This window comes from Stegostoma tigrinum, chromosome 8 (assembly GCF_030684315.1).
Source record: "Stegostoma tigrinum isolate sSteTig4 chromosome 8, sSteTig4.hap1, whole genome shotgun sequence".
Classification (NCBI taxonomy): domain Eukaryota; kingdom Metazoa; phylum Chordata; class Chondrichthyes; order Orectolobiformes; family Stegostomatidae; genus Stegostoma; species Stegostoma tigrinum.
This window is the reverse complement of record NC_081361.1, coordinates 37,217,042-37,237,917: the sequence shown is the minus strand read 5'-3', so window position 1 is coordinate 37,237,917 and position 20,876 is coordinate 37,217,042. Positions and strand designations below refer to the sequence as shown.

The 20,876-nt window shown below is 41.5% G+C and overlaps 1 protein-coding gene across 11 annotated transcripts; it reads right to left on the bottom strand.

The window, feature by feature from the left end:
• Window positions 1-1,040: 1,040 nt before the first annotated feature.
• On the bottom strand, window positions 1,041-19,236 carry lhx9 (LIM homeobox 9). Of its 11 annotated transcripts, none has more exons than XM_048539313.2 (7): window positions 19,121-19,236; window positions 18,046-18,177; window positions 10,019-10,224; window positions 9,093-9,295; window positions 7,718-8,073; window positions 5,276-5,478; window positions 1,788-4,090 (listed from the first exon to the last, which is right to left on the bottom strand). In XM_048539313.2, the coding sequence occupies exons 3-7, from the start codon at window positions 10,190-10,192 to the stop codon at window positions 3,827-3,829; spliced, it is 1,200 nt and encodes a 399-aa protein (XP_048395270.1). In that variant the 5' UTR covers window positions 10,193-10,224; window positions 18,046-18,177; window positions 19,121-19,236; the 3' UTR covers window positions 1,788-3,826. The 11 variants fall into 11 exon arrangements, with proteins under 11 accessions (XP_048395282.1, XP_048395281.1, XP_048395274.1 ...); XM_048539315.2 differs by lacking the exon at window positions 19,121-19,236 and adding an exon at window positions 18,893-18,967; XM_048539314.2 differs by lacking the exon at window positions 19,121-19,236 and adding an exon at window positions 18,567-18,620.
• Between the last annotated feature and the right edge of the window lie 1,640 nt (window positions 19,237-20,876).

Below are 20,876 nucleotides of genomic sequence, written 5' to 3'. Positions count from 1 at the left end.
CTGGCGATCCTATTGTTTAGCGCCAAAGGTTGCGATGTTCCTTTTCATTAAAAACACTTCCAGTTAAACCCTTTTACTACATAATATTGGTCAACACAAACCCCATTAGCTCGGCTTAGTGTAAAGTGTGACAGTGAGTTTCATTTCCAATACAGGTTGACGCTGAATCGTTCAACTGGGGTCTGTGGCACATTGCCAATGTGAGGTGATGGAAATGGACTGGGTTTTAAAATGTAGATTGCAATGGAGAGGAAACCACAACAGAATGCTCCCAATCTCGTTCTGCCCGCAGAATGTGAAGGGTAAAGCTGGAAGATTTGAACTGTGACTCTGTCCTCTCCTGGATAACTAATGATAACGAAATTCAGTTGGGGTCATAATGTTTTATTTCCCTCATGTATCATTTCGATTTGCAAAGCAAAAATTTTCATTTCTCGTCAGAATATGAATTCTCTAGCTCACTGTTATGTTCGTTCGAAAACACAGGCAGTGGGGCGTCTTTGTGTAATGTTGGAGCGGAGTTTCTCTTGGGCCAAATGGATAGCGCCTCCCTCAACCTGACTGCCCCGCTGCGTGCAGAAGTAGTCATCTTTCAGGTGAAAGCAACAAAGCACAGCCCCCGAAGTTCTTTTAGCCGTTTTTTAAAAATATAATTTCCGGTTTGTTCCTCGTCTGTACTCAGAAAATTACAAATTGCAAATGTATATATTATAGCACTAGAGTAGTCAGCGACCACAGGGAATCAGCTGCTGGCCCGTCACATTACAATCCGCAACAATGGAATGGTACACCTTTATGAGTTTTGGTGTCGTGGTGTTTGTTTCAATGTTTGCAGGACTGATCTCAGTATTTGAGCGAGAGGGAAAAGGATGGTGTGGGTAGTGATTCCAATAAATTAATCGATCGTTTGTATAGGAAGATAGCAATTTATTCAAAACATATGCTAATTCAGTCCGTGTGCTTTCTTGTATATAGTTTATATATAAAAAATCTTACTTCGAGAGAAGAAAAACATTCGTTGCATTAAGCAAGAGAACTCGTTCAATACTGAAAGCTGTTTATTACAATTAACATCAATCAATCAAAATGTATACATCACCCAAAAAACAGTACTGACAATATTACATCCGACCTTTTGATGTTGAAAAGAATTTAGAGGAAGTATTATAATAGCATGCACAATGTTTCTCAATTTTGTTTTACAACCAGAAACACCAAAATGTCGCCTGTGGGCTTGAAGGACTTGCGAATTTCGTCTCCAAATACCATACATCGATTATCCCTATTGAAGGAATGTGGCTCAAATCATCATAACCACATTACAAATGGATATCAAATTAATTATACACTTAGAATTGTTGAATACAGACAAAGCTTTACGTTTGATGTCCGAAAATCTGTTAATTTAGTTGGTCAACTTGGCAGTGCGATGGAATTCAGACTGGCCTGTCCTAACCACATCCTAATTCTTTCAAATTCAGTCCAGCGCAGACTTTATGTTTTCTCTACATGTATGTCCACTGACAGCTTAAACGTAAAAGAAATACAACACGTTGCGTCCTACATTAGCTTAAACATTCAAGCAAATTACATTTTGGAGGCTTATTGTAATTATGTATCTGAGTAAAGTTTTAGGATATTTAATTGTGTGTTAATATAGTCTTTGTCTTCACTGCTGTTGAATTCCGATCAACCTTTCCCCTTCTTAAAATACCTAGGGAATTTTCAAACGTCGGGAAGTGTGGCTGTAATGCCCCAAGATTTGTTCTCCCTGAAAGAAATCATAGTAACAGTTCATTAAACTACAGAGCAATCTGGCCTTCCGGGGTCTTTTTGTTGTTTTTTTAACAAGGAAAATATTTCTAACGTTTCGTGAAAAACTATTTTGAAAGGTAAATTTACATTGTTTGGATGTCGACTGTTTGGCTTTAGTCTTCCCTGAATTTATAGAGTTTCTGGCGGTTTAAATTCCCCCTTTTTTATTATTAAATATAAAAACTTGTGGCGTCCCTATCCTACTGGAGCGAGTATTTAAACTCTGAGCCTTTTAGGTACTTCTTGTGCTCAGCCTGACCCTAGTGGAACACGTTCTTCCTGATTATATACACTCGTATTTCGTGTGCCATTTTTAAAACACAATTGTTTTCCTGTGTTTGTCGTCCCTGAAATAGCATTCATTTATTTTAAGTGGGCATTCTAGACTTGCAAACAGACAATTGAAAAAATAGAGGTCGTTGAAAAGCAATGCTGGTATAAACATACAATCTATAACTCCTGAAGTCGCCCGTTCTCGCTTTTATGTGTTGTGTGTTTTTTTTTAGTATCAGGCACTTTTCATAACATTAGTGCTTTTTGCTTGAACTGACAAAATGTTTAGATACTGATTTATTCAGTTTATTCTAAAAAAAGTGTTATGTCGCTACGTCTACCTATTTGTTTGTATTATTACCGCATTTTTCTGGTTTCAAACGAGTTTTACACCCATTGGTCTTTCGTCAATTGATAATGCACATAGACACACCACCAGGAGCTTATTTGATATCGCAGTATAAGCGCCGAATGAAAGAAGGCTAAACTGAAAACGATCAAACAAACTGCTTTAATCACACAATTTTAATAAGATATCACAAAACGTTTGGTCCATAAATATTAAAAGGGGAGAACGCGCCTGTACAATGGTTTCATTTTTTTAAAAAAACAAAGTAACATCAACAATCTCATCAAACCACTTACTGTACTATCATAAACACAAAGATCAAACAGAAGGACCTCGTAACATTGGGAATACCAACTACTCTAGTGAGAGACCGTGTTCGTGGTTGCTTTCGAGGACAAGTCCAAACGTCGTTTTGTGTTTTTTAAAGAAAAAAAAACAGCTTTCCCATTAAAAAGTTATCAGAAAAGGAGGTAACAATACAAAACTTGTGAGGTGTCAGAAGGGCATTTTTTTTCCAAACAAGGGAACACGAATCTACACCACGTCACAGACTTTCTTCAGAAATATCATAAGGCACATGATAAAAGCTGTGATAGATCTCATTGGAGAAAAGTAGTTCCAGTACACCATGGTTCGTTCTGCCAAAGAACGGTAGTGTAAAACTATTGGCGAGTTTTATTTAGTATTGTTGGTACCAGTACATATGACAATAGCGAGGAGCCTGAAGAGATGTTCACTGGTGAGTGCGCATGAAATGAGCTCACTGGCGAAACTTAATTTGTTTTTTTTGAGTCTCTCACTCTCCCTAAGACAACCCTGCAGTTGTAGACAGTAAAGGACTGCAGATGCTGGAAGCTGGATTCAATAAGTGTGGAGCTGGAAAAGCACAGCCGGTCAGACAGCATCCGAGGAGCAGGGAAGTCAAAGTTTCGGGCTGAAACCCTTCGACAGGACCCTGAACGGCCCGAAACGTTGACTTTCCTGTCCCTGCAGTTGTAGAGACAGTAAGAATATGGTGGACACGTTTAGCAGAAGTGAAGAAAAAAATGTTTACATGACCAGTGTCGAGGAGAACCGAAGTAGTGTAAGATTAAACTGAGCTTTAAACTTTTAATCTGGAAGCTTTTAAGGAAAATATCATTGGAAATTGGAATTATATTCGAGCATGCGCAGTCACCACTGCACAGTCCATTGACATTTATTTTGTAAACTGCTCTTTTTTTCTACTGCTGTAAACTAGAATTCGTCAATAAACAAAAAATATATATTCATATCAGTTATTTAACAAAATCATCCTACACACAACAGGATCTGTTTTATTTTTGTCTTTTGTTAATACTTTCCAGGGATTTTTTTTGTTTTGTTTTGAAGGAAATCTGCTAAAAAATGTTAGAAAAGGTTCGTTAAGGTAGTTTGTGACGGACTCCCGGATTCGTGCACGTCCAGGTTAGAGGTCACAGGCGTCACTACTGACAGAGTGGGATTGGTCAAGTCTGTTAAAGTGGTCGAAGTGCTGCTTGGACTTAGAGCGGCGCCGGACCTGTCGGCTGGGGGCGGGACGGGAAGTGCTGTGCCATCAGGTTTATCAACACCCCCATTCTCCTGTCGCAAAAGGTTCCTTCTGAATTTGGCTCTTGCGTTTTGAAACCAAACCTGCAAACCAATCCCATGTAATCTTTTTACCGATTATTTGATCCTTTTTTTTTCTTTATCTAATCACAATCCACAACTTATCGCTATAGATATATAGATATAGATAAATAAGATATATAAAGATCAATTATTTAAACAGCTACTACTATGCAGAATTAAATAGACTAGCATTAAATGGACTGGGGAATGCTGAGATTGTGACAATGCAAGCAGAAATTGGCTACGTTTAATACCATTGACTTCCCTGCACAGTACGAGGAACCAAGCTCGTTACACCGCACACAACTTAAACGGCTCGTTTAACAACTTATCAGCGAAAAATACTGAAAGCTTAAAATGAGATTATGTACTATGTTGCATCCACTAACAAACAAACAGAGATCCTGGTAATTATGGCAAGCGCCAAGATGGTCAAAGTTTTGGAGATCTATTCACTCTTGTTTCCTTCAGCTGTTCGCCCCATGCGGGATGGAACAGCGCGATTTGAAATGAAACCAGTGAGCCAGTCAATTTGGACAGGACTGTCGATAACATCCTGTGCTCAGCTGGTGCAACTCAACAGGGTTTTCCGATAATGGTGAAGATAATTTTAGCGCCTCTTGCCCAGCGAAGCCATTTTAGAATACACTGGATGTACTGTTGGACACCAGGACTGAATATTGAGAGGATATTTGGGGAATGAGCTGATTAACATTGGCATCAATGTGAACTTTTTTTTAAAAAAAGTCATTTGAGAACAACGCCGTGGTTTCTGTGCTTTGCATTCAATGGCGAAATTTTGAGGTGCTATATCTTGATATTTAGTTGTCAGTCGTTATGTATAAAATATGCCCAATTGCGAAATAATCGATTACTGTGCAAGTTATCAAACTGCCACATAAATAGTAATGCCACTAACCAGCCATCTATTGGAGTGGATGAAACATAGACAGGGATTCTCCACTGTAACTCCTCGTTTTATACCACCCCTTTTTTTAATTTCAGCTCTAGTTTTTTTAAATACTTTGGATGATTAGTATAATAATCTATTATTGTACTACCAGATCTACCTGGCAGTATATCTACCAGTCCCAGTCTCAGAATTTTGAAATGGGTTTTCCGATCAATAAATGCAGAGCATGAAAGGGTGATCAGAGGTTTACAGTACACAGCACATTTCGTTAGATCAATATGGATGCCTCTTACCTGCAAAACTCTTTTGGTGAGCCCAGTTTTCTGGGCAAGCTGTTTTAAATCTTTCGCATCTGGGTTATGGTTTATGGCGAAGTAGGACTTCATGGTGCGAAGCTGGTGGTGTTTGAAGGATGTGCGCATACGCTTGGTTTTCTGGGTTGGAGGGTAGGGCTGTTGTTCCCTGTCCAAGTGGTCCGCGTCGTTTTCATTGCAGCCTGGCATTCACAAACACAACCGTGCTGTTTATTAATGATCTCTCACATCAAGCAACAGGATTAACCTCACCGCTTCATCCCCACCCTCTACCACTTACTCCTCTTCACTAGAGGGCGCTCAACTCTAAGCCCGAGAATTTGTGTCAACATTTGCACCCCCCCTCCCCCCACCCCTGGTATGAGGACTACACAATATTTGACATTCCTTACTCAAGTCGCCTCCAACTATTCCCTTAGAAATGATTACCAGCTCCCAGGAATTTCCACTCAAACGTTTTGAAAGCCCTCCTCAAATATTACGTTACAAAATAGTTTGAAAACTAAAAGCACTGCTCTTGTGCTTTGGGTTCAGTGATATATTTGATGCTAAACCCATGGGACGAATCGATTTCGGTGAGTACTTTTTTTTGTTCTTGTGCAGCTTTTAATTTTAACTTAAAGCGGCACATTTTTGCAAATGCCATCCGAAATTATTATGATAAACGAATCCTCAGAAGGAATATCTTGTCAATGATTATTATCGCGTACGGACACATTTTTCAATCGAGACAAGCGTTCAGAAATCGTAATAATAAATGCAGGCGGATTCCTGTTTTACGTTTTGCCCATTATGCTCGAAAGGAAAACAACACGAAACGTTAACTTTCAATGGTCACAACTCGTAATTGAACGTAAACATGACCACATCCGACTTGGTAACATTTTAGAATTATTTTGCAAATTTAGTGAACGTCTCGTGATTTTTTGTATACAGAAAAATTGTAGCGGTACTGATAATGTAATTTCACACTGAAATTAACACATTCCACCCAGCTATCCATCCATTCATATTAACTGAAAAGTAATCTGCAGTCTTTAGTTTGCACTTTCTGAAATATGATCTTTACTAGATGAACTTCCCGCCTCGAGAAATATTAAGTCGTTCGTTTATTTTTTGTTTCATTTCACTAGAACCACTCCGTATCCAAACTTACTTATTATTTGGTAGCCTGGGAGGTGGTCTATATACACCACTGTATTTTAAATACCCTCAAAAACTGCAAGTAGAAGGTCGAGGATTATTTTACAAGTTATTCAGGGCTATTGAATATCCTCAATGGATCGCATTAAATGTTATGAGTCTATGTTCGTCCTCTGTTCCAGCCACTGGATAGAGACTGTAGGTCAATTTAAACACAATCCAGTTCCCACCACATGATTTAACACAGATTATAACATCTGATTGCATTAATACATTGGATTTTATCTTTAACATCAACCATCGCAAGAACAATGGACTCCAACAAAGCGGTTTATGTTAATATTGTGATTCTCCCCCAGAGTGAAAACGATATTTTGTCCTTATTTTCAAATGAAAATGATTTGCTTTTTGCAGTGAATGTAGGAACATATTTAAAGTTTGGTGTATTAATTCTCGTTGGTACTCTCGTGAATGCACCAATGAGTTTATACAGTATGTTAGTTCAAGATAAATTTACGGCGGGTAGGGGTGATTTATGTGGGAGTGGAAACCAGGGATTCCTGTGTCACGTCCAATTAACAGAAAACAATTAACCTCCAGATTACGTGATTCTTCTTTCATTCAACTGAACATCAGAATCTCGAGTGCGCGCCAATTTGCTTTAAGGAAACCCCACAATTAAGAAACAGCTACAAAGGGCACAGTGAACCAGTATGCAGTTGGGTCCCATTTTGTGGAAAGTCCACAAAGCATTTATTCTTTTATTTATGAAAAAGAAAAGGATGAAATCATGTTTGGTTATTTTTTTTAAAAAAGAGCGCAGACCCATAGAACGCTTTTGCAGCCATCAAACTGACCAAAGTACCTCTGACAGCACGCTTAGTCCAATTATAAAGCTTAAGAACTCTGCCGAGCAGAAACTCTTATGGATAACAAGGACTCAACGTGGAAGGGTTGTTCGGTAGGGCCGTGCTAAGACCCCATACACATACAACAAAACAAATTTAAATCTTAGCTTCAATATTTTTGTTCCGTTCTGGTGAAATGTTAGTGGGCCTTTGAACCGTCAGTTGATTTGCAAAATCATCTGGAACATGATTGATATCGGAATTTTAAAAGCTCCTTCTTTTGCGTAAAAAAAACCTTTCCATTCGTTGGTGTATGATGGCCAAAACAAAACAGTTGAAGTTTGACTTATGTTTCGATTTGTAGCGCTGAAGTTTTGGCCACATGGACAATTTGTATACATGTATGCCTGACAAATATAACTTTCCCCACCTGGGTTGTAAGTTGAGATATCGACTCCGAGTGCAGGGCTTTTTCTCTTCCTGGGGCGTCCCTTCTGAACCGTGCCTGTCCCATTGAAGTAGGGCAAGCCGAGACCCCCGCTCTTTGAAGCCAGCTCGGTGTAGTTCAGTTGCGTATGATAGTCTACTTGCATCAGGGACTCGAAATGTACTCTGCAGTAAACCGAATTATCTTTCATGCCGAAGTGGTCGCCTGTGGTTAATGTTTTGTTGCAAGTCGTACACGTGAAACAGCTCAAGTGATAAACTGAGTCCCTGGCTCGCATGACCATTTCAGAGGCGGATATCCCGAGGTGGCAACGAGAACAGCGTTGGACAGAAAACCTCCTTCCCAAAATATAAAGCAAAAGAGAGCAAAGGACACCACGCTTAGAAATAGAAGAACATGTACATTATATTTGCACGACGAACAACATCATTGTCAGCCAAAGAATCATATCAAAACGTCGGTCTATTAATATTTAATAGTTACAACATTTTTCCTCGCATTTGAACGTTTATTTAAAAGCGCCCGATGTTCCTGAACGGCGGTAACTTCTTTTGGTGTGTGGGCAACATGAATATAATTTGAAGGGATAGGGAAAGAGTCAATAATAAATTGCTCATCGTGAACTCAAACAGTGGCATTTTTTTTACAACTTGCTGTTTTCGTCCCGGTCATTGTATGGCCTACATCTACGCATCGTCCGAAAACTCGCAGCCCACTATCCCTGACCTGATTCCGGTATCCGATCGGGCACAGATCCTTCAGCTGTGAGACCAATATTGGCTGATCTCATCATTTTACAAATAAATTTTTGATCACATTGAATGAACCAATGCTTCGGGCAAAACATAAAATAAAATGGTCCCAGTACTTTCCAAAAGCTTCCTCGTCGCAAAATGAAACATTTCCAATGTTGCTATATATTTTGTTGAGTTTGAGGCCTAAGTTCTGGCTTGTCAAACGCTCACCCTCAAACATAAGGGGGGATCGCTGTCCTTACATGACGGAAAGAAAGCCTAGAGTTACCGTTCAGATTGCTGCATCCCTCCCCCCGGGCTCTGAGAGGGACATATGCCCCATAAGAGGGAAAGCTCAGCTTCCATTCCCCCTCCAGGCCCACAGTCCGCGGTTGACGATGGTTGTGCTGGCCTAACCGCTTGTGACCGTCCGTGTGTAAAACGGAAACGCGCGTTAGAAAAGGAACACGGCCTGGAGTGCCAGGCAACAGCCAAAAACCAAAAAAAAAGCCCGGCTCGGAGATGAGTTTTACTTTGCCTCATTTTTGCATGCGCCCACGTTCCCTGTACAAGTTGCACCTCCAATTTGGAGACCCTGAAGCAAGCGTGCGCTGGATGATTACCTGTAGTAGTCCTCTTTGCAGTAAATGCTGCCATCCTTGGCGAAACAAGTTAACTCGGACTCCAGGGCGAGTTTACATTCACAACACTTGAGGCACCTGAGGTGCCACTGCTTGTCGACAGCAAGCAGGTAGTATCTATCTGCGATTTTACCGCCGCAGCCTGCACACAAGGCGGGTTTCTCCGAGTTAATAGAAGGCATGTTCTGCAAACAAAAAATCTTCTTTTTAAATGTCAAGCTAAAACGTCACCATGGTCAAACGCATACATACAGGTTGCACAAGAGCGAATACGTAAACGCAACATTTGATTTGCACAAAAATACTTGCAAACATTTTGCAGGTAAATGTTTTTCCATTTGCTGCAGCTGTTGAACAGTTCCCCACCACCATCACCCGCCCCCCATCCCTCTCCCGTGACAGTTCAATCTCCCATGGTAGTAAATTGAGTTAAAGAGAGAGTCAAAGTTGGGCAGTTATTGAAGCAAATCTTAACGCGCGGGTCTTTGCTTCAAGCGAGAGTTCCTTTTGCTCGAAGTTCACAAATAATCGCGTTGCAGTCTCCTCCACAGTCAAGCCGAGGATGGTTCCCGGTCTTTGTTGGCAGGGAAGCACCGGAGAAAGACCGGAGCAGCACACACTCAAAAGGCATTTTTTAAAAATGGGTTTTATGTCACATTTTAATTTTGCCTGTGTCAATAAATAACCGATGCGTATTGCGAGCAAAAAAAACCAAATCTCTTTTAGTCAGTGCGATGGTTTTTTTTTGTTTTAAAAAGCCGTCGAGAATTCAATATAACGGAGAATTTTTTTAAAATAGAAGCTGAACTCAATCCCTTAACTGCTACGCAAGGACCGTTCAGGGTGAAGGAAGGAAGTTAAATTGTGTGGCTCAAAGTCCTCCTTTCTGATGTTGTTTTCCTTCTTACCGTTTCCCTTCCGTTCATCTGCACTCCTTTGGCGAGCCGGGAATCCGTCTTGGATCTCCTTTCCATTTCCTCCATGATTCCCTGGATCTCGCCCCCAGAGATTCCGTGGAAAAGCATCGCTGATTGACGGAAAGTACACGTGTCTTCCTCGGCCCTGGCTCTTAGTACTTCCATACAGACCCCAGCTTAAACCATGGAAGAAACTGCTACAAGACAATTAGAGAAAGAAAGAGAAAGAGAGAGAGAGAAATAAACTGCTAATCTCTGATGGGGTTGGGGGTGGTAGGTGGTGGGAAGTACAACACGTCAAATTCTCCGGCGCCCGGGGAGATGATAGTTGCTGGCTACTGCTGGGGACCAGACAGTGATAGGAGTCCCTGCAGACTGGTTAGGAATAACGGGCAAACAATGATGTTAGGGCGATTTTAACCGCATTCCCCTGACTCCTTAGCTCCTTGCTGATCGGATTGTAGCTCGCTGGCTGGGAGCACACCGTTTCGCCTATTTGTTGCAGTCTCTCGCCAGGGCACAGTTGGATAATTTGGTGGGAGGAGTTCGATAGACTGCCACCTAATCCTTTTCATTACAAAGGCCTGTCATACGCTTTTCATTGGCTATTGACGGACAGTCAATGACAGCTCCAGGCGGGTTTGATTTCCCAGTGTGGCGAGTTCATGCGACTTTCCGATTGGGCAGAGCGGGAACTGTGAGGTTTTCTTTATCTCTCTGAAAGCAACAGGTATTCTCCATAAGGGCAGACAATGTTCAATTAAGGGGAGAAAATTAATTGTGCTTTGTGCAAAGCCTAAAAGTAAAACCAACCAGCACAGGCAAGCAACACTCCGAAAATTAAGACAGTTGATCAGTAAAACCAGTGTAAACCAACGATCATCCACTCCTCCCGCAAAATAAAACAGCGCAAACAGCTCTTGTTAAATTCTCAGTTAAATTCCTAAAAGCAAATTTTACGAAGAATTTAGTAATGTGGTATTTTGATGAGATTTATAGCAGTTTAGAGAGGTGAGGGGAATGGTGCTTGATTGATTAAACAGAATCCTTCTCTCTGTTCACATCTCTCACCTCCCCATCCCTGAGTCTCCCCCAATCCCAGGAAAACAACCACGATTTGAAAGGTCACTCGGGTCCAGGCAGGAAATCAGCAGAGGGACGCATTTTTTCAGGTCAGCATTGTCGCGAAGTTCAAAGCAGTACATTGTCTGTGCTCACGCACAGAGGGGCAGCTTTACACACACACACACACACACACACAGCAGCCACTGCTTCCAGCAATGGGGTAGAGAGAAAAAAACATAAACGTTCAAAATGCTCACGACCCTGCGTCATCACATGGTCGCAACAGCAGCCTTAGTTCTGAAAGTGAGAACTCAACTAGACTGTAATAGTCTCATAACCATTCAGAGTGAGAGATTTTACAGTGTGGCCTTCTGTGATTGTTGCGATTTGAGACGACATGCTCACATTTCTAGGCATCCTTGGGATCATTGTATTGCATGGTAGACGCTCTCTGTGTTTAACTCAAATAAAACCATTTTTTTCCCTCTGGTGGCAATGAATCAAATGCCCAGAATTCTGAAAATGAACAGAACTATTCTCAGCAGCCATGTTCCCATTGCAATGGGCAGCTTTGAATTGAAACCGTGCAGTAAAAGGCCCTTCAAGGCAAGGGCACCAAAATGCTGGTTGCGAACACTGCGTTCGGATTTTACGTGGGGTTCACTTCATTCGGCTCTTGCCCCTTCCCCTCTCCCCCGCAACCCCACAAGCCCCATGCCCCCGGGTTCAGAGCGTGCTCGCTCGCAGAACGCAGTGTGCGTCCTAAAATGTCAACTTTTTTTTGCATATTTCGGAAGGTGACATGCCACGATTGACCCCGACAGCAGCATCCACGCCAGCATTGGGTGGCCCACACACAAAAAAAAACAGATTCGCTCCAGCACCTTGCCTGTGGGGAGATGCTGGAAACCTGGCGCCAGTCTATAACATCTTCACCGTCCCTGAAGCCCGGCGCTGTGGCGCCTACAGAGCAGGGCGTGACCACAAAGCTGGCTCGAAAATGACCAACCGCAAGCCCCTGAGGACCCCTACCCCAACACCCATGCACGCACACGTCTAGATCTGATCGTTACTATTCCGCATTTAACCTGGTATCTTTTTTTTTGATGAGGGCGGGGTTAGGGGGCATCTTCGGCGCCCACACAGCTTCCGATTCACAGAGCATACCAGTTCGCATCCCACGTGGAGAACAGGTATAGGCTCCCAACCTGGCAGTGAATCTGGGCGACAGATGGATTTCAAGACTCCCCAGTATCAGATTCCAATGTAGAAATGCACCAATGACGCGAGACCGCACGGATAACTGATTTGAATCTACCTCCTTTTTCATGTTGACTGTATCTGCGTACAGTTGTACTGACACCAGGGCAGCTGCTCTCTCCATACTTGGGAGTTTGAAGCGATCTGACGGAAGTGTGCTGTGCACAGCAATGGTCTTATACCTGTGCTGTTTCTCAGCATTTTTGGTGCTGTCTGCTGGGTAAATTCCAAAATTGATCATTTCTCTAACATGTGTTTTATCCACGAAGTGTGGGCGTTGTTCCGCGCTTTCAAACATTTTAAACGTTTGGTGAACTGCCTGGGTGAAATAATCTGTCCATTCCAGCATTCGATCGAATGGGTATCTAGTTCTGTTTCCCGTATCTAAAGCACTTTTTTGAATGCCCACTAAATCACATTTTTTTAAAAAGCTTCAGAGGTTTGAGAGCTTTATGGTGCAAATGACAGAGGAGTGCACACTCCTGTATTATTCAAGGGGATAGGCTGACTTCTGGTGATATACAGGCTGTTTCTGTTCGTTGATAAGACCTAATCGACCTCTGAGGAATTGCTAACAGTATTTCAAAATGGCTCAGTATATAACTAAATACACACTGTATGCCCATTCGCAAATGTTTACTGGTTGTAAAAAGCCACTTCTTATTTATCGTTAATGCGAATGATTCAATGTGGCCTTTTACCGCCTTTGTCAAGTCTGTCTCTTGCGGCTTTCTGTCTGAATTTCTTTGTCTCTTTTGCTATCTTTGCCTCTCTCTGCCTCTCCCTCACACCCCATATGCTTGTCCTGATATACAGTTTAAACTAATTGGTTTAGAACAAATCCTCTGACTTGCTGTTTTAGCCCAGTCTTGGCGGTACCAGCTGCCGCGTATTTGATCACACCTATAGCCCGGGCAAGATGGGGGGTTCCTGTCTGTGGAGTTTCTCTTCTCAAGTCCCTTGGGCATCTCACATACAACGGTTAGATCGCGTGCAAACCATAGAGATTACATTTCCCAGCAAGATGCAAGCTCATAGTCAGCATCGTACCTGCAAATTAACTGAAGCTTCCCCTTTGTCTCATCGTTACAGCTGTAAGATGAACATTTAGTACACGGGAGAAGCTTTTATTTTTAAACAGATTCAATTAGCAGTGTCTGCTGCTTAGCGGGTATGTGCACTAGCCAGATTGCCAGAGTTTAGCTCATAAGGCACAATTTCATGTGAAAATGAAGTCAATCAACTGAAATAAGCAGTGATTTGTTTGTTGCTGGCACGCTATCGTATGTACAGCAGGGCTGTTATTTGCTGTAAGTAATGTAATTAGTCGTTTTGTACAGAAATCAATGGCTTATAAATAGAGCAGTGATAGCTATGCATGTGCGCAGAAATACTCGAAAGGAAATCCCCGTTACTACTGCGGATGTTTTTTTCTGCCTGCTGTCATATGCTAACAGTTCTCCATAATGATTTTCATTACGATAATTTGTGGGAAATGCAATTGTAGAGCAAGAGTCTGTCTTTGTGACCGGATCACCGTTTACACGGAAGCCAGAGCGCAAGGAATTAAAAACATACCTTGTTGCTATTATTATCCACGCGACCCGTTTAAATGAGATTATTCACGCAAAGCAGAAAGGAAAATCGTGTCTTCAACTATAGTTGTAGTTTGCTGATAAAACTAACGTATCTATAAATCTGCTAATGGTCATTACAAATTGTCTAGTGCGTTCTGACTACATAACACTTTCTCGCCCCCAGCAGTGTTATGCGATCCAGTAGCATATAATGTTATCCAATCGTATCGCATCTAATATATTGCGGATGAGCATTACCCCAGAATTAAACTGTAGTATGAGGTTACAACCGAATGAGAGCCCATACTCCCTCTCAAGTTCAGAGCCCTTTGATGCACAACACAGCTGGAAGTGCTGAGCAGCAAGTCAATGTGACCAAAGTATTTTGCTTTCTGAGCTACGGCGTAGTTTATTATTCACCAAATCTCAACGGTTCGTGCACACCTTTAGCACAAATGTCTATTTAATGAGGCAAATTCTAATTTATTTTGATTCTATTTCCTTTACATGCATGAACGGAGCAAAGTGCACCTATGCAAATATTATTCTAAGGTAATAAACCCAACCAATAGGAGTCCGGTAAATTCGACTAATGAATGCGTGTTTAACTCTAATTAACGAATGTCTAATGAGGACCTTATGTAAATTCAAATAAACATGAAATATCAGGAGCTTCTAGGTGTCTGAAGACGAGTTATCTTTTACGTTCAGGTACACTGGTGTCACATTGCCTTAACAGGGTGTCAGTCTTATATTCCGGACTCGCTATGGTTTGTTTTCAGGTTCCTGGCCGTAGCTATAAGTTGTCCTGCAACACAGCTGTAAACGCTTTCTGAACGCAGTGCCACAGCATAATGAATTGATGCCGAAGTCTTCTGTCTGTGCATCCCGACCTGGTAGATAAAAGCTCAAACATAACCCAAGCTTGATTGAATGTATTCAATTAACATGCTCTGAAGTTGGAGGACTTTCTTTCCATTTGTTCGATAATGCACTTTCCTGGTTCTATGCAAACCTGCAGGTGCATTAGAGCTGAGGAGCTATTTTTTCCATTTAAGGGGGGAAAACGGTGTTAAATTTACATGTCTATCTCTGCTCAATGGCACTATTACCAGTAATTGGCCGGCTACAATAACATAACTCAAAAGTGGCTAAACCCCTACATCTGTATTCATTTAATTAATTATGTTAGCTCTTGGTTCGCTCCATCAGGCGCTGTAAGGTGCACGGGGTGATGAGCTGTTGACAAGGAGCAGTTTTTCTTTGTAATCCTGATATCAAGCAATACTAAAATTATAACTTTTTAAAATGCGATTCATCGCGACTCCATTTATTGATACCGTCCATTTAATTTATAGTTTACCCATCCACGTTCTTATTGTACAACACAGTTACACAAATTAAGTTCACTGGCGTAAATGGCAGCACGTTGTTACGACACGTGGGCTGGATAATATTTGGTGCTCGAATTCTTACTCGACAGCTTTCGGGCATTGCTTTATATCACAACGAAGGCGGAAAGCAGCCAGCTACATTACAGAAGAACACACTCAGTTATGAGATAGTGTTTTTAAGGGCGCGAATAATACCATTACCTGTTACTACAACACTTGATGCAGTTAAAATGCGATATTAAAAAGTAGAACCACGTCAAATACGCGATGCTCTCTTTATCTGTATGCCCTCCTTTGAAAGCGATGATTAATTGTAGATACCTTATAAATGATTTATTTTAAAGGCGGTTGTGGTATTTATTTAACATTTTTGATGAGGTTATTGAGAGCACATTTGCCATCCTTTGTCCAAATCTGTTTGTTTCTCTGGATTCTTCTTGGATGAACATTCCGTGCCGTATCAGCGGAAAACTGAATTGTATAAAACATATTTAACCTCATTTCGGCGAGATGAATATTCTATGAGGGAAAGTGTGTAAGCCCAACGATTTCAGGGCGGGCGCTACAATGAAAGGTGCCAGTATAAAATATCAGCAAAACTGCACATCGATTTTGTGAAGTGTCATAGCTGCTGTTATATCCACTGACATTGCAATTTGCATGTTAGGACACAACGTTTCCTAACCACAATCGGTCCAAATCAAGGGTAAATTATTCCATCACATAATCGCGTACGAACTTTTTAAAAATTCTAAATGCGCTTCTTCGGGTATCTAATTAGATTTTCTTGACTAAGTTATTTAATCCACGCTTTTGTGTGTGTGTTTGTGGCTGCACTTAAAATTTAGGTTATCATGTTTTAGTTATCTTGTTTTCTGTAGGGGCCACCAGCCTGCCTATTCAGTACCACGTTCTCATCATAATACTTCAACCGCCGGTAACCTCCACATTGAAGAGTACGAGGGATTGAATGGTAGATATGGGAAATACGGTACCCATGGTAGATTTACATACAGTCAATTGACAACGTATAGATATCGCAATTATGGTAAAATAGGTTTCGATGGCAATAGTAACCTGAATAAAACACAAGTGCAAATTTACAATGAGGATGGGAGAGGAACATTTGAAAAGTGTTGACACAGATGTTTAGTGAAAATCTGACTGCACCAAGCTCCTTTGTACTGGGTGTGAAGAGAAAGCTCATTAAGTAACAGGTGAGTCCGGGCAAGCAGCGACTTCCACAAATTGTGACACAATAAAGGCCCAACGGGATTAAAGCAACAAAAGTAGGACCTGAGCGTGCAAGTAAAAATGGGATCAACTTTTCAAACAGGGGCGAAGTACAGGGACGCAGCTTGGTTGACGGTTTGGACCGAAAGCGTTAGATTTTGGTGCTTCATCTTAATTTCAACTGAAGAACAGGTTGTTGCCGGGCGTGATAAACGCCCGAGAAAGAATCAAGGCCAGAATGGAAGAGCTATCTCTCTCTCTCTCTCTCTCTCTACCCGCGCACACACAAAGGTCAAATGCGGTGCCACACTCAAGTATGGGCCTGGCATACACTTCAGATATTTCATTGAATAATCAACAGAGCTGTCACAGGCCTTTAAGCTGCCACGACCTCCTACATTTTATTTAAGCGTGCCGTGCGTTTCCAGCTTTTCTCCCCGCTTAATGTGGAGATACGTCTGGTGCCCTTCGGAATAGTAAAGAATTCTTGGGGCTACCACCGTCCACACCGCCACCTCTGCCTTTCCATCCACACACCCCACCAAAACAAAAGCTCCAAACACTACACTGATCACTGAATATTTGGTTTGGTGCCATTACCATGTCACGTAAATCCTTCAACTTTCAAGTTACTACACTAACGAATGGTGTAATTAATTAAAGAATCAGAGTAGAAGCATTCAGAAATCTGTTCAACAAAATGTGATTTTTTCCTTTAAAGAAAATCGACACGTAAGCGTCCATACTGTATATTTTCACAACAATATTTAATGTTTATCATACAATTGCTCTCACCACTACCCCCCTGCACATACAAATCATGAAATATTTCATTGCCGAGAGTTCTAATTGGATTGCACTGTACTAGGTTACAATCGCAAAGTATTCATCGCGTTAGCGATACTTAAGTAAATAATCTAAATGGTTTTTTTCAAGAAAAATCCAGAAATGGGGAATATTTGATTATTTGATTCAAATTTCGGGGCGTTCCTCAGCAAAATTGCACAGTAGGGCGATAGATGAACGAGTTAAAGTAAGAGCGGACTGAGTTGCTGAGAAAACTGAGTTTTGATTTTGCCCATCACCACTATAAACAAAATCTCGCAAGCTTTTCAGCAGGTTTATCGAGGGCGATGTTATTCGGTGGCGTATTGACCCTGAGAAGCGAATCTTTCATTTGAAAAAGGAACCCAGTCTTTAATATATACGAATACCACAGAACACACGCAGCTTCAGGTTATAAACAATGATACCCTGGTTTAGAAACAGGTGAACCAGCTAGGAGTTCTTAACAATACCTGCTTTTCATCAAGATCCCGACAGATTTCTGCCTCTCCAGCTCCCTGGAATCTGAATCGCGTTGCTAGGTGATTGGGATGGGTAAATATTAATGCCCTTTGTTAAGAAAGCGCCAAGTATGCTCTACAGTAAACCTGACACACACATACACACTCACACAAATCGGCAAGATCTCACAAGTCCAACTTACCTTTACCTTTATCGGCTCAGATTCAACATGGAAATGGACGTTGGTGGGGTGGGGGCGAGCTATCCCTGGGATGGAGTCGATGAGAATTATCCTGTCACTGGCTCCGGGGTTGAGCTTCTGAGCGGGTTGCTCCTGTTAATTAAAATAAAAGAGCTGCTTGTTAAGGACGTTCCCGCATTGTGCCCGCAGTCTTAACGCTGGGCTCAATATATAACTGACGTGAAAGGTGCGATCCCTGACCCGCCTCCAGCACAACCACCAGCCTTTTCATTATTTATTGACCTGTACCACATTCATATACAAAGAAAATACAGCCGCCAGGAATTAAATAAAAAGAATCACTTCCAAAATATGTGTGTGTGCTTTCAAAAAAAATCAACGTTCGGACATTGCATTTATTTTTGTGTCTCTCATAGACTTACAAAGACAAAAGGTAAAAAGCAAACTCTAATCCACCTAATATGGTCAGTCCATTATCATAGCATTTTACAATCTAGCTAGATTCAAGATTACATCTTTACCAATTTCTCAGCATTGGGGCAGATTTAATACTTCACTGTAAACAAGTGATACTGGTGCAGACTCGCTGCTGGATTGAACAGCGATGAATCCTGATATATCGACGAAGATGATAAATGGCATACACCGTACTTGCATGAATAGGTCACGATAATCAGGCGTATTCTGGTTAAATATATATGCAGAAGTGTTGTCTGTGAAGTTTTTTCCCCCATTGTTCTCGTTCAATTTGCTTCAGGCACTTGTTTAAAAAACTATCCTTTTCGCTTATGGGGGGGTGTGCGTTATTTTCTTCCCTTGCAATAGATTGGGCGTAATTATTAATCACCTAAGTGTTGGTAGCGATCGTAGTATTACCCTGGTTTAAAAACCGTAAGCTCAGACGAGGCAGCCAACAAAATGTCAACAAGGTGCTTTTCCTGATGCTGTAATGTCCAACTAGCAATGCTGTATGTTAGAGTGAAGAACACAGATTTCCTCTGAACAAAGTCTGCATTTCCATCCTATAAAAACAAACCATTTGGCAAATGGGACATCAGGGGCATTGAAATGATACCTTATTGCATGGACAGCCAACTTGAACGGTCGCGTGTAGGTTAATTCACGTGACACGGCGCCTTCACAGTTCCAGTCACCACCGTGATCAGCGGCCGTGGAACTTTGGCTTTCTGAACAGCAATGCCACCGCTGAACAGCAATCTCTTCACCAAACTGTCAGAAAACGATGCGGCATCATCACGAGCCCCAATGCACCTAATGCCGAGAGATTAGGAGCTGCCCATTCGGCCCATCGAGATCGTTCTGATATCCGACTGCGCTGTAGCTGATCTTCTAGCTCAACGCCATGTACTTTCCACATTTGCCATATTGCAGACACTATCCGCCTTGGAACCCTCAGCCACGGAGCTCGACCGAAACCTTGTCTGCTATAGTATAATCCTATTGTCAAGCAGTTAACCGGATAATTACTGAGGTGGCAATGAATCAAAGTGTACGATATGAACCTCTTTTTGAACTTCTGCAGCCTACCCGCCCACAATTGGTTCTGAAAATGCAAGAGATTTTTCTTTAGCTTCCCTGAAATGCCAGCAAGTTACTTTTAATACCCAAAGCATGGGACTTATTATTTGACACTAGTGCCAGTGTATTTTCCCAGACTAGCTTGAACAATTATTACAGGTGCGCTTCGACCACAATGATACCTACGATCTTTATTTTGAAAGCACCTTGCCATTATTTTAGCAATAGGAAAATCTCCTGTCTAATTAATCTTTCAATTTCTGATCCTTCCTCCCGCTTGGTCAACTCGCTGCTGTTGTCTGTAAATAATACGATAGCTCCCTGCCACTGAGGATTCTGTATGTACCATTGAAATGGTGACAACTGCAAAGTTCTCACACTGCTGGCAGAACAACGCAACTGCACGCTTCAGCGGATCGCGGTAACGAAGAAACAAGCCGAATTGTTAAAAGAGCTGGTCGCAGCTATTTTGCAAAAGTGGGAGAAATATTAGCGCTGCCTGAAAATATGTTCTCAGCGAATACTTCACAACACTTAACAGGCACTTCTGCGCGTTCGAAAACTTCCACGTGCGGTTTTGTTTAAGGCCAATGTTGCGGTTAGCTACCGTTAAATTTATATCTAGGCAGTCCCATTAACCTGTCATGTTTCAAAACCTAGGTGAGAACCTGAAGGCAGTGGATTAAATGAAGGATGACAGAGTTTGTCCTTCAAAGCGGTCAATTTATAACTAAGCCCATTCCCAAAAACAGATGTTTCAACGACGCCTTTTATCCTACAGCGGAGACTGAGTGACAATTTCCTGTGGAAAATTACTATCTGTATATACAAAAATATGTCAATTTTATGGCATTTGGAGTTATGTCTATTCGTGAGTACATCCAGTATAATGTACAGGTAGTTAGTAGAATAAAACTAAAATATGCGCCGTAACTATTAATTGCAATTTATTACCACTTCATCGGCTAGTTTTTGATTCAGTGACACCACACCACATTCAGGTATCAGGTCTTGCTAATTTTCTGAATGAATGTACTGATCAGATTGATATTGTCAACAGGCTTCCATTAGCTATTCTAATTCCTTCTTTGCTCTTGATTGGCCACTCACTTATCTCCTTCACTTATAAAATACCACTTATCCATTCATTTTGAAACTCTCCACAAGTCTATCTCTGTGTTCTAATGTTACCACACTACCTCTCACATGCATTTCTGGATTTTGCTTTGCTGCTTCTGGTGAGGCCTATTTGGAGAGTTCCAGTTCAGCCTTCACTTCATCTCAAATTTAGC

Coding starts and splice junctions, on each gene's coding strand:
- lhx9 (XM_048539313.2), bottom strand. CDS start 10,192: ATGGAAGTACTAAGAGCCAGGGCCGAGGAAGACACGTGTACTTTCCGT. Junction 8,074..9,092: donor TGCAAAGAGGACTACTACAG/GTAATCATCCAG, acceptor TATTTTGGGAAG/GAGGTTTTCTGTCCAACGCT. Junction 5,479..7,717: donor TATCTCAACTTACAACCCAG/GTGGGGAAAGTT, acceptor TGTGAATGCCAG/GCTGCAATGAAAACGACGCG.